We start from the raw sequence: 14,330 nt of genomic DNA, 5'->3' as shown, positions 1-14,330 counted from the left end.
ACCTTGACAGGTCGTAGTTATGATGTGTTCATCCTAGGCAAAGCCTACTTTGTAAAACTCCGATAATAATTTGTTCATACGCAACCTAATACAAAAATGCGTTTATTTCGAAAACGGTCTACTTTTTGGAGATCAAAGAAGTATACCTTTTTTGACTAGAATTAAATGCTGTTTTATTATTTTCAGTCGCAAATGTGCTTACAGGTAGGTCAAAAAAGTTATGAACATTTTAATCACTCAATGTTGTTGTATGTGGCGCCATCTAATGGTAATGGGAAAATAGATATCATATTCGTGTTCCTCATCCCAAATAATAAGGGTACGCCAAATTTTAGGTTAATCTGTCCAGTGGATTCCAAAATATTTCAATAAATGTTTGGTAAAAAATTAGTTTTAACACCCTGTAGAACGAAAACCAATAACATTTTGCTAAGCGATATTGAGCTCAAACGGTTTATTTTCATGTCAGGTATCCTACATTAACCTATGTCCAATTAATTACGGGATACCCTGTATAAACCCACAATCGATATTTTATCTGCATAATGACAACAACTGTCTATATTTCAGGGATTCACGTATACTTAATGATTGGTTCGACCCTTGCCCTCTCCTGCCAACCCAACTGCGGGAAAATGGCCACCGAATATTTTCATAATTTTATAGAACAAATTTATCGAACGTTCAGCTTTAACAATACTATAAAATAAGTTTCTATTTTTTTAATTTAAGACTAGGCTTTATAGGGCATATTATAACCACAACATATTTGCATTTATAGGATCTCTATTTAGATTTAAGTTATTAATCTTTTCCTTCCTTGTGTAATGTTTACACATTATTAGTAACATCATAATATTATTGTACTAACAAAGTTTTATCTATTTATTTATTTATATATCTACTAATCGTTATTATTTTAAATATTATATTCGTGTTAAGGTGATTGCTAGAGTGAAATATATTTATAATAAACATTTAACTAACGATTTTCTTTATCATCCTCTACACTAACGGATTTGGTGGCTGGGGAGGCAGGAAATGATAAAGGCAAGGGTCTACCCAACAAAAAGCTGATATTTTGACTAAGTTATTGTTAATTTGGAATATATTTTTATTGTGACATATAAGTTTGATTTTTTCCCAGCCATCAAGCCTTTTTGGTTCTGTTATAAACTTTAATGCATAAAATATGCCAATAGTTCATTACGGTTTATGAATACAAATTTCTCAACAAAATATCGTTTAAAAGCACCTTTTAGGTACAAAAGTATATTTGTTCCTAATAAATACAAATTTTTAATGAAAATTACACGTTTACTTTATACTACGAATTAAATACCTACTAAATATAAAATTTAATAATTTTTGAACAGACAAATTACCAAGTATAATAAGAAAATGAATATGCTTTTACTTATACGGGGTGGACCATCGAAAACACTCAAGGTTGCGAATGTGAAATTTTGCATAAAACCTTTGATACTATACTGATATGGGTTTGTTTTCACCCTTTAATTTTTAAAATGGAAGGAGTGTGTTGTGATATATCTTTTGAAAAGGAATACGAATGCGATGTTTTGTTATTTTTGCATAAATAAAAAGTCCCTGTAGATTCGTCAATAGTTTTTTGTTCAATTTTGCTTCCATAATCCACTAGTACAACTAAAGCTAGTTAAAGCTAATTCCAGGACTAGTATATTTAAATATTTGTTTCTCTCGAATTTCTTTTTCGCCTTGAATTCATACTGCATATGCTTCTTATGTATGCATGTAAAAATATGTTTTACATGCATACAAGGGATTTTTCCAGTAAAAGAAATGGTTGAAATACAAAAAAAGTGGCTTAATTTTATCAGGCTTAGACTTTATTTTTTATACTTTATAGTATTTTATTTGTGTATATTATTTATTATGTAATTCATATAAAGTTACTGACATTAATTCAAAATATTATTATTTAAATTTTCTTTTAAAAAATTTAATATTTTTTTCAACGCCAAACACTTAACTCTTTAGTAAATTCAAACAAATAATTATTAATAAAGTCTTACAAACAATACGGATACAATATCAGTAATCAAAACATCAAAAATTTGTTATAGTGAATTTTGAATATGCATTCCACCAGCATTTATACACTTTTCAGCACGTTTATGCAAGTTTAAAATGAAATTTCTAACAAATGTGTTAAGGTTAACTTCAACGCAAAAGCTATTAACGAGGTCAATTAATTGCTGCCTCTTTTCTATTAGAGCACTATCAAGCTTTTCTTTTAAACAAGCTAACAAATAGTAGTCTAGTGGGTTTAAGTCAGGCGATGTTGGCGGGCAAGAAACCGGTCCACCTGGCCCGATGCAACGATTTAGAAATTAAAGTCTAGATGTTCCCTTACATCAACACTAAAATGTGTAGTGAATAGAGTAAAATGTAGAAATCAATAGAGATTTGACCAATTTAACAACAAATCTGTAGGGGAGTTTTGTTGTTAAATTGGTCAAATCTCTACAAATGTTAAACTTTTTTAATGATGACCAAAGCTGACGTTTATTTTTTTCGTTACACAACAGATTTAGGTGCTAGAAGAGAAAAAAAGAAGCACCTAAATCTGTTGTGTAACGAAAAAAATAAACGTCAGCTTTGGACGTCATTAAAAAAGTTTTAATTGTAGAGATAAAAATAATACCAATATTCCGGAACACCTGTCTGATCCAAATCAAATTAACATATTTTTTTCTCAATTTCTTCAAAATTCTGCGAATTGTGATGAACAAATTCAGTGTTATAATAATGGTGTATTTGATAATAGCCTGCATTTCACACTTAATCTTGCAACTGTTGAAGATGAAAGTAGAATTTTAAATAGTATTAAGTCTAATGCTACTGGTGTGGATCAGATTTCACCAAAAATGTTAAGGTATTGTAGCCCCTTTATTAATAAGTACATATGCCAATAAATTGATAATAATTTGTTGTATAGAAGCTCACTATTTCCCCGATCAATGGAAAATTTCGATTGGTAAGCCCTTATCAAAAGTTGCTAGCCCAGAAAATTATAACGACTTGCGCGTTATAAGTATACTTCCAGTACTTTCAAAAATATTTGAAAAGGTACTTTACCATCAGACGGTTTGTTATTTTATTGATAATGACATTATTCCGGCTTCGCAATGTGGCTTTAGGGAGAACTTTGGTACCTCTGTAGCTCTACTAAACGTACTGGATGATATATTGGACGCTATTGATAAGCAACAGATTGCTGTTCTGGTGCTTTTAGATTTCTCTAAGGCGTTCGATACAATAAATCATGCCCTTTTACTAGCTAAGCTTAAATATTATGACTTTTCAATGGAGTCTATACAGTTAATTGAGTCTTATTTGAATAATATATTTCAGACAATATTTACAAATAATTCTATTCTAATCAGGCTCAGATTTTGTCTGGAGTGCCCCAGGGTTCTGTCCTGGGACCTCTGCTTTTCCTTGTATATACAGCAGACATTTTTAAGTCCTTAAAAGTTTGTAAGGTGCAAGCGTTTGCTGATGATACGCAGATATATACAACTTTCAAACCTGATAATCTTAAAGAAGCGGAGATTGGTATAAACAATGACTTAAATATAATAAATCAATTATCTAAAAAATATAATTTAAAATTAAATTCCTCAAAGTCTTGTTTTATGGTTTTTGGAAATACAAATAAAATTACAAATATTAAAAGTGTAATAAATGTTCATGTGGAGGGCTCTAAGCTTTCGGTTGTTGAAACTGCCAAAAATTTGGGCATTGTGATGGACAGAAAGTTGAGATTCAGGGAGCATGTTAAAAAAATTGTTCAAAAATCCTTTGCAGCTTTAAAACTCTTATATAGTAATAGATATCTTCTTAATCTAAGTCTTAAACGCAGCCTATGTGAGGCCATGGTGCTCTCTTATTTTAACTACTGTGATTATGTTTATGGTTTTTGCTTAGATAATGATTGTAAAATGCGCATACAAAAAATTCAAAATGCCTGTATCAGATTGGGTTATGGCTTACGTAAGTATGATCAATATTTCGCAATATTTTAAAACAATTAACTGGCTTAAAATGGACAATCGTAGAATTCTTCAGTTTTCCACTTTTTTGATAAAAATCATTAGCAGCCCAAAGGCACCTGCGACTTTAAGGAATAGATTGTTTAGAGCAAATGTACACGGGGTAAATGTTAGAGCTAGAAATAGGTTAACCATGCCGGTCCATAGGAGTGCTATGTTTCAGCGATCGTTTTCTTACAATGCTGTTCAGTGCTACAATAAAATACCTGCAGAATTTGTTAACCTTCGCGCAGATAAATTTAGGAGGAAATATAAAATTGTTCTTATGAATATTGAAAATAATTCTCTTACTGTTTAATATGTATCAAATTTGCTGTTTTTTATAGAAGAAAACTTTTTTTGTGTTACATTATAATTGGGAATATTTCTTTACATATAACATGTTGTTATAATGTTGGTTCATATACTTCGAATACACCCTGATCTGGTTCAGTGGAGTAGCTATCTAAAGGTAGACTGCGCCAGGAGGTTCAGGTACTTTGTTTTTTTTTTGTATCAAGTTTGTAATGAATTTGAATAATAAAAGACATTTGTTATTATTATTATTATTAATTTCTTAGGAAAACTATATATTTTTAGTCAGCGTTTCTAATTATATTCAATTTATCTTTAGGGCTTGAAAATGTTTAAGAAACAAATAGTCTTATAGTTGCAACCTTTGGTGTGACATTCAAATTATAAAACAGTTTTACCACTAACCAAAACTTTTTATTTTACTATACGATACGTGTTTGGCTAACGATGTTAGCATCTTCGGAAGAAGATTAAAACTGAACTCAAACAAGTGGTCTTATATACTAAAGATGTAGCTAATAGAGCGGGAAATGTAATGAAGTATTGCCGAACAAAATGTAAACACTAACTAAATTATACAATTGACTATAAGGGATTGGACCTTTATTCCTGTTAAAAACGTTTTTTTTTTCACGAGTTGGGTTAATATTATATTGATGATGTGTTTGCCGTGTTACACAAAAGCAAATACAATGAAAACATCTTGTCGGACTTGCATTGTCTTATTTATTTAATGTAACACGACGTTTCGGTTGGTAAGTATCTCCAACCGTTATCAAGTGTAAACTGACAGCAAACTACTATTCTATAGGCTTATATACTAGATGTGTGCAGCGATGTGGAAAGGAAAGTCATCCGTGAAAAGAGTTGGGGGGGAGGACACGTCTCTCTCTAGATCCTACACTGTCCTGAGAGTAGAGGCTTCCAGATGTTGGGTATATCGATGCTTGGCTGGCTGAAGATCCCCTGATTCTGTGAAATAAAAGCTGCCTCTACGAACTTCCTCTTCCGCCAGTGCTGTTCCTTATGCAGAATCTTGGCTTCTGACCAGTGGATATTGTGTCGAATATGCCACGCGTGCTCTGCTATTCCGGATTTGGAAACCTCTCCTCTTCGGGTCCAGCTGCGATGTTCCTTCGCTCTGATTTCTAGGGGGCGCTTCGTTTCACCTATGTATGACCAACCGAAACGTCGTGTTACATTAAATAAATAAGATAATGCAAGTCCGACAAGATGTTTTCACTGTACCATTGTCTACCACCTTCAAAAACAGCAAATACAATATTGATAATTTCGTAGAACAACGTACCTTCGAACAAGAAACAAATAACCAACTTCCAATCTACTTGTCATCAAAAATAATAATCATTTAGAATTTGTTACAATTTAATATTTATAGAAAAGAAACAAATACTTTTAGATACATAACTAGTGACTCAAAGCATTGTTTTAAACATAAAATGGCTAGCATGCATTTGGTCTCATTTCCTCTAAGTAATAACATATTTAATAATGCAACAGCAATAACTGAAACATTTGCTAGGGTCAATGGTTATGACGATAAGATTATTGATAAGCTGATTAGAAGACATTTAGAAGGTTTAAAGTTAATCTTAAAAACTATACCTCATTTCAAAAAGATGAAAATATCCTATCTTGACGACAGGCTTTGATAGGGTTTTCAAAGACTTAGGTCTAAGAATGGGTTATCAAAGTTAGGCCAAGTCAAGTTTGCCTGATCATGTTTTAAATACTGGTCAATTTGGAGGGACGACTTAAAATTACTTAAACCAGTTAATAACAATAGAAAATTAAATGCGTACGAATTTTTAACAATAATCAAAAATCAAAAAAACATTGTTAGCAGGAAGTCTAATCCATTATAGTCAATGATATAGTTTAGTTGGTGTTTAAGATTTGTTCGGACATGCTTCATTGTATTTTCACTCTATTAGTTACATTTGCTGTTAGTAACATCTTTAGTATATGAGGCCACTTGTAAGTAGTTTTAGTTTAATTTTAATCTTCTCCCGAAAATGATAACATCCTTAGCGAAACACACGTCGAGAGTAAAATAAAGAGTTTTAATTAGTCGTAAAATTGACTCTAATTTTAGAAACAAAGAGTTTTCTGTAGAAATTGACCAATTTACTAACAAAACATCACTTCTAAATCACAATTTTTGGTCGCTAATTCACAAGAATTATTAATAAGGCTAGACCAAACATGCAACATTTTTATTGGGAATGACCTTGCTCAATGGAATGTGGATTTTCTACAACTCAAACATGGGAACTTTGCCTAGTAAAAACACCACCTTGTGTAAATTGGGCCTTATCACTGAACAAAATTCACGAAAGCGTCATTTGTGTGTATTTTTACAGTATCCATTGCGAAAAAGCAACTACTGTTGGATATGATACGGGTATAAATTTTCTTTGTGAAGCACACACCATATACGAGTTAGTAGTAATCTTAATTGAGCACCTTCTTTTAACACTTTTTTTAGGATTTTCATGTGGAATGTCCAAAACGTTGTCTTCCAAAGGTTCTTCATTTGGAGTTCTCTCAACGTGAATATATCAGTAGAGGGAAACCGACCGTTTTCTCTTAAATAAATACAATACAATACAATACAAATACAACTGTGGCAAAAGTTTGGTGATTTCGTATTTTTTGGCTTAAATAATATATGCATACGCAGCATTTGAAAATAGTGGCATTTATAATAATAAATATTTTATTGTAAAAAAATATTACAAATAAATGTAAACCAAATTTTTACAAACGGCGAAATTGAGGCAAGCCTCCTATCTTAACCTTACGATACAAGTTTATGTAATTAATTTATATATATGACTTTATGATATTTACAAAATGAATATACAAAAATTTGTGTGAAACACCACAAAAACGCAAGTAAGTTATATTATTGATATTGAATTATTCTCTTAATTTTAGCTCTGAAAGAGGGCGCACGTAAAGTTTGGCTGGAACTTTGTTATAATATTTAGAAATCTGATAAGAAAATGAGCGTTCGAATAGAGTAGTCCGGTGTATAGGTGGGGAAATAATATTTTTGTGCCTTAGATCTAAGTTATGTGTGTCATATCTAAATCGGACTTTTTGATACAAATATAAAGGAAGTTTCCGAGTTATAAAGCAATCTTGAATATTATTTTGTGATACAGAACCAAACTATGAAGTAACCTTCTTTCACACATATTCTTCCGGCCTATCTCTCTTTGTTTTGCATTTACTCCTCTATCATATTTTCTTATTCCACCAATTAAACGAATACAACAATTTTGTATTAATTGTATCCGCCTTTATACCCAACTTTTTGTAGGTATCACGGCATTATAAAATTTCGCTATTTATCTGCAAGTTAAGGAGATACGAGAATCTCTTCCTAATAGTTTCCGGTCCGAACAGGAAGGCTTGACATTTTTTTGGATTTAATTCCAGACAATGGTTTAGAGAATTGTTAAATAGTAACTGGAGTATAATATAATTAAGAGTAATTGAAATATAAATTTGTGTATCGTCTGCATACTGATGTACTCTGACAAACTTGAGCTTTGAAGTTAGTTGGGATGTGTACAGACAAAAGAATAGGGGACCCAAAATAGATCCATGTTCAATTTTAAGTATTTGGACTGGGTACCATTTACCTTAACCGACTGCCATCTACCAGCCAGATAATTACCGATAAGCCGACAGGCACTGCTACTGAAACCAAGATATGACAAGATAGCCAGCAGCAACTCGTGTTTTATTTTGTCGAAGGCCTTGGAATATTCCAGGAGGATCAAAGCAGTAAGTTTCCGCGGTCGGATGCTTTAAGAATATCATCGGTTACCTTCAACGGGGCAGTCTCGCAACTGCGATCCTTTCTAAATCCAGACTGTAAGGTAGGGAGTAGACTGTTTTTCTGTACATGTTGATTTTTTTGTCCCTCCAAGACACTCTTAAAAACCTTCGACAGGGTCGGCAGGATGCTGATAGCTCGTAGATCACTCAAGTTTTCCGGACAAGCGACCTTAGGCAGAGGAAGCAGAAATTATCGCTTCCAGGGCTTAGCAAACGTGAGTGTTTCGATGCTATATTAATAATATGTGTTATATATGGCAAAATAGTTGGGCAACATCTTAATAAAATTGACAAGCCCATCTGTTCCAATAGCCTCGGATTTATTTGACAGAAATGCAGCGCGTATGTCATCAATAGTTGCTAGCTGATACTCGAAATCAGTAACACCAGGCTTTTTATGGTACTTATAAAAGTCTAAAGAGTTGGGTGTGAGATGAGTTACTGACTTAACAACATAGTCATTAATAAGTTTTCCGTTACTAAGCTGTTTAAGAATATCTTTATTAGCACCTGTGCGGACATTTAGGTAACTCAAAATTCTCCAAGTTTTCTTAAAGTCTTTGTTAACAAAACTATTTTGGAGACAGACCTTTTTTTCATTTGCAATAGCAGTTGTTGCATAATTTCTCAATTGCCGATAATATTCCCAGGAGGCATCCGACTTTTTTCTTTTATGATTTGACAATGCCTTATCACGGAGTTTCATTACATATCTAACATTCGGCATTAACCAGGGTGTTCTTTTTTTTGTTACTAGTGAATTTTTTAGAAGTGCGTGCAGATTAAATAAATTAATAATAAGCATGTTAAACATATTCACCTCTTCATCAACAGAAGGTAAATAAATAATGTTGTCAAATGGAATACTAAGAAGACTTTGGTAGAATGCATTATTGTCATAGTTTTCGAAATCTCTATAGCACACAAAAAATGGTTTGGGCTTTCCAATAAATGAATTGAGCTCGCACCAAATCAAAGAATGATCGGCAATCACAATCGAAGGGTCTATACCACTATTTGTTAAAATATCCAAGTTAGAACCAATAACAACGTCCAAAAGTGATATATCCGCAACAGTGAGTTAAACCTTTCAGCAAAAGCGAAATCGAGTTTTAGGAGGTCTACATTGAAATCTCCAAGGCATACCAAACAATAACATGAAACTAAAAACCTAGAGATATTCAACTCAAATTCACTTAGAAATTGAGTGCAAGTAGCAAATCCTGGTGCCCTGTAAAAGACTCCAATAATAACCTTTATATTACCAATTTTAAATTCAATATAAAGCTGCTCAGAGAAGTCCCTATTCATATCGTTAATAATTGCAAATTTAATTATTGGATTACGTATGTAAAGATGGACTCCTCCGCCCCGGGACTGACGGTCTGATCTAACCACCTTATCTATGTTTACCACCGCATCACAAATTACATCAGAAGTTTCAGAAATTGCAAAGATATCGTAATTATTATTAAGAATACAATTATTTAAGTCTTCACTTGACAACTTGTCAAAAATGGATAAAGCAATATCGATGAATACAAGTTAAATTAAATTTTTGTGGATATACTTCAGGTTTTAGTTGTACTAGCGTATTATGCCAGGAAAATAAAAAAAAATGATAGGGGCTTTTTATTTATGCATAAATAACAAACTGTATATTCGCAATAAAGTCGTATTCACTAATTTAAGCGCTCAATTCTTGAACACCTAGGTGTCTCCTATAACCTTGCCTTACATATGAACAGTGGGCCTGTAGATACCTTCGAAAATTAATAGCAAAATTGCATAGAAAAAAACTGGTTCAGTGAAAAATAAAAAGCGGAATATTGAAAATATAATGAGAAATGATGCAGTAAAAGTGTCTGTTATGGGTTAACGTTCTGATGTAACGGAAGTTTCGGCGACCAATGTCCAAAAAATAATAAATAAAATCATTATAAATTATAAATGGCAGTCATATAAAATTCAAATAATTTTTCTATAATTTCTTTAAGAATTGACTCATTACGTTAAGAACCACCATTTACAATTTTGTGAAATAATGTCCAAAATAATTTCAAATACCCCCACTACCTTGTTAACTCCAAGAAACAGTCCATCTTTTCTCAAAGAGACCGATTTACATTAAGTCACAGGTCTCAAATTTATTAAATTAAATTCAAAGTTAACATTTTTTTAATTTTAATTTCTACCCTTGACTTGTATCATGTAGTGTTGTTCTCTGCTTCTTTTTCCGTTTTTTTTATTAGTGAATACACAAGTGGATCTGATGATGTCTGATGTATGGGCGAACCACGTTTAATGCTTTGGCTTTAATTTAATAAAAAAGACCTGTGACTTAAAGTTTATTTCGTTACTACCTTTTTGTTCATGTTTGCTTCTCAGCCGACTGTTCATTGTTCCTCAATGGTATTGCCAATTATTATAAAGGTCGTTATTGGTTCGACACGCATCTAAGGATTTACCATTAGATTCATACTATCAATGAATGTTATACATGTTATACATTGTCGGAAATTAATCGCTGACCACATTAACGGACCATTTTTCTAAAGCGGAAATTTAAATGCAGATACTTTCCTAGATTTGCTGGAGAATATCGTTAATCTAGCTGGTCAAAATCATGGATTCGACCAATGTTCTATCAAGAAAAACCGATATTTCAGCAAGACAGGACTCCTTTCCATTAAGACTTTACGGCAGTTTCTGAATGAAACATTTCCTGGTGAATGTATTGGGAGAATGGCCCGACAGAGATCATCCGATTTGTCTCACTTTGGTTTTTTTCATAGGTACATCTAAAATCGAAAATCTGCTTAGAAGATTTTCGGAACAGCATTACTATATTGCCCGAGACTACTTTGAACAGTTGCTGTACTTGTATAGAGGTGAGCGGCGGACATTTTTAAAGATGTAGCACGACATCCCCCGTTTGAAAAAATAAGGATGAATGCCTCTCCCTCTAAAGGGTTGATGTTATAGAGTTGGAAAGACTAAAGTATATTGGTCTGAGGATTTTTTTTTTAATTTTCACATTTAAGGCAACAAACCTTGCTGGAGTTTTCGATGGACCACTTTATAGCTATATAGGGTGACAGAGGAAAAAGAACACACTTAATAACTTCCCGTGTGTAACTATTTCCCGTTTAACCGGAAGTGACACTAACTTTTTTATTTTAAATGAGACACTTGGTATATTATTATGTATTTTGATAGAAAATAATATTCTGAGAACAATGATACTGCATTTGTTACTTTTAGTTTTATACTTATAGAAAAAATAATTTTTTTAAATTTTAAAATAGGGTATGAATGCGTTGAAAGTTTTAATTTTTAATAAAGTAATCACGGAAAAATAGTTTTCATTGCATTGTATGATTTATAATATCTTTTACACGCCTATTTAAAGAGTCCAAACCAGTAACTTTGGCATTTACTTTATTTTCATTTAATAGCACGTTATTGGGAACAACCACTTTTGAAATAAGATTTTTTTCCCCCAATATTTGGGTATGATTATTGTTTAGATCGGAGGATAAATAAGCTCATAAGGAGAAAAAAATTAAGTCATATAAATAAACGCAGTTAATTAAGAAATAGCATAGAAGTCTTGGATTTCTTGACTAGGGGGCTGTGTTTTGACGCATTCTTGATTTATTTTTCAGGTGACATAATACATGACATCTTATGAAGTTTAATTATTATTTGTCATTCAAATAAACTTGCCGTGTTTACTAATTGAAAAGTTTACTGACTGTATTTCTGAAAAACGGATTTGAGTAATAAAACACAATGAATATTGTTTTTCCGTTATTACTTGATTACTTCATTAAAAATTAAAATTTTCAATGCATTTTTGGCACCTTATCTCAACATTAAAAAAAATGTTTTTTTTTCTATGAGTATAAAACAAAAAATAGCAAATGCGGTATCATTATTCTCAGAATATTATTTTCTATCAAAATACGTAATAATATACCATTTAAAATAAGAAATGAGTGTCACTTCCTTTAAACAGGAAGTAACAAAAAATAACAGAATATGTCAAAAGATGCTCTTATGACTATTCTATCGATATACCAAATTTCATGTGTTTATCTTGAGAAGTAAAAAAGTTATTAAGTGTTCCCTTTTTCCTGTGTCACCCGATATACAGGGTGGTGCGATTTCGACTGTTTTAACAGAAACCTCGTATTTTTCGAACAGATAGAAAAAAATTGACATAGATGTCATGAGCTCAAATTTTGTAAAAAAAAATTAAAGTTATCAAAATTTTACTATGTCAAACTGTTTGGCCGCTAGGGGGCGTTTCTTGAATTTGGTCGATTTCGGTAATTAGCCATAACTTTTTTGCTATTAAAGATAATTGACTTCTGAAAACACTTTCTCCAAGTACTTTTTAATGATAAATATTTTTATGTTATATATTTTTATACATCAGGGTGTTTCATAAAGTTGATATTCCAAAAAAAAAATTTTTTCTTATGGAACACATATTATTTCCGAAATCCTCTTTTCAAAAATATATAACACCATATATCTCATTTTAGCTGTTTCCGATATTACATTGTCATTTTTCCATTTTCCAAGTCCTTTAATTTTTATAGAAGTAGGCTATGGAAAAATTTACTTCACTTAGATTATAAACTTAATATTTATTGACATATTATAAAAAAATAAAGCAATTAACAATAATTTCTAGGCATATTTACAGAGTTTAATAATAATTATAAACTAATATTACAAACTAGAACCATTTTTTTCAAAGTAGGTGTTATAATAAACACCTTTTTCTAACTGATTTACAAGTGTTTATAAGCTCAAGAGGTCTAATAGCACGAAAAGCTTGCCTAGTCGCTACTTGCAACTCTTCCCGTGTTTCGATAGTTCTTCCTTTAAAAACTAAATCCTTCAATCTCCCCCATAAAAAAAAATCTAACGGCGTTAGGTCGCAAGACCTAGCAGGCCACAATATAGGTCCCCTAGTACCAATCCAATGATCCCGAAATTCCTGATTTAAAAAATCAGTCGTAATTCGTCGGCGGATTGTGCGGTTGTCCTTCGCACAACCGTCTTGCTGATAATACGTGTTTCGAACTCTCGCTAATGGTAAATTTTCCAAAAATAGTGCAACATATGTTTGTCAAATATTTACATAATCTTGGGCAGTTAAAATTTCATTAAAAAAATGAGGACCCAAAAATCTACCTCGAAAAATTCCAACCCAAATATTAAAGCCCAGCCGTCCCTGTCTGTTCGCGCTTACTACAACATGAGGGTTTTCTGTAGTCCAGTAATAGGAATTATACCTATTATACAGGGTGTTCCGTTGATCATGTTACAAACTTCTAGGGCAGATAGAAAACATCAAAAGAAAAACAAAAGTTCATATAAACATGGGTCCGGAAAAGCTTCCTCAGGGAGCTAGAAAAGCTTCCTAGAGCTCTTTGAAAATAACCTTTAAAAACTAGAAAAACCTTTTTTTTAATAGCTCCGGAACTACTTTAGCTACCGCAACCAATTTTGGGAGGTAAATTATTGTTAGTACGTTTATTCTTTTGAACCTACTAAATCAAAAAAATATTTACCAGGGGCTTCAGAATCAGGGGGGTATTTGGTAAATTTAGACCCATTTCTTTAAGACATTAATTTCTGCCCGTTTGGGCATTATATTATGATGTTCCTATGCTTTTTACATAAAAAAGTGCTCTTAGTAAAAGTCGGTAAATATCACCGTTTTTGTGGAAATTGACTAAAACCAAACTAAGATACAGCACCTGAATTAATTATTTTAATAATAATAATAATGCTAATTCATTGCCACTGTCAGTATTTTTTAAATTTGTCACTATCTGTATTTTTTACATGATATTAATTCCCTTTTTATTAGGGTTAAGTAATGGAAGATTACACTTTTGCTGAATACGCCGGTATGCTTTTAATTTATGGCGAAGTTCGATGTAATGGTAGAGCTGCTTCTCGACTATATGAAGAGCGGTTTTCCGAAAGGCGAATCCCAGCTCACACACTTTTTGAAAGGGCCAATCAACGGCTCAGGGAGAC

The 14,330-nt window shown here is 32.1% G+C and overlaps 1 protein-coding gene across 4 annotated transcripts in view; it reads left to right on the top strand.

Annotated features, from left to right (window-relative positions):
* The window catches only part of LOC126737745 (klaroid protein), a 99,005-nt gene that overhangs the window by 71,098 nt on the left and 13,577 nt on the right, over positions 1-14,330 (top strand). Inside the window, exon 6 of one of the 4 annotated variants that reach the window (XM_050442766.1) lies at positions 571-982. The exons of the other annotated variants lie outside the window; for them this stretch is intronic. Within the exon in view, the coding sequence (XP_050298723.1) occupies positions 571-710 (140 nt within the window). The 3' untranslated portion in view covers positions 711-982. Of the gene's footprint in view, positions 1-570; positions 983-14,330 lie in introns of those variants that run through there. 4 annotated transcript variants of the gene reach the window in all.

Source organism: Anthonomus grandis, chromosome 6, assembly GCF_022605725.1.
Source record: "Anthonomus grandis grandis chromosome 6, icAntGran1.3, whole genome shotgun sequence".
In the NCBI taxonomy this organism is placed as follows: domain Eukaryota; kingdom Metazoa; phylum Arthropoda; class Insecta; order Coleoptera; family Curculionidae; genus Anthonomus; species Anthonomus grandis.
The sequence above is the reverse complement of the archived record's forward strand: the minus strand, read 5'-3'. Positions and strand labels throughout refer to the sequence as shown.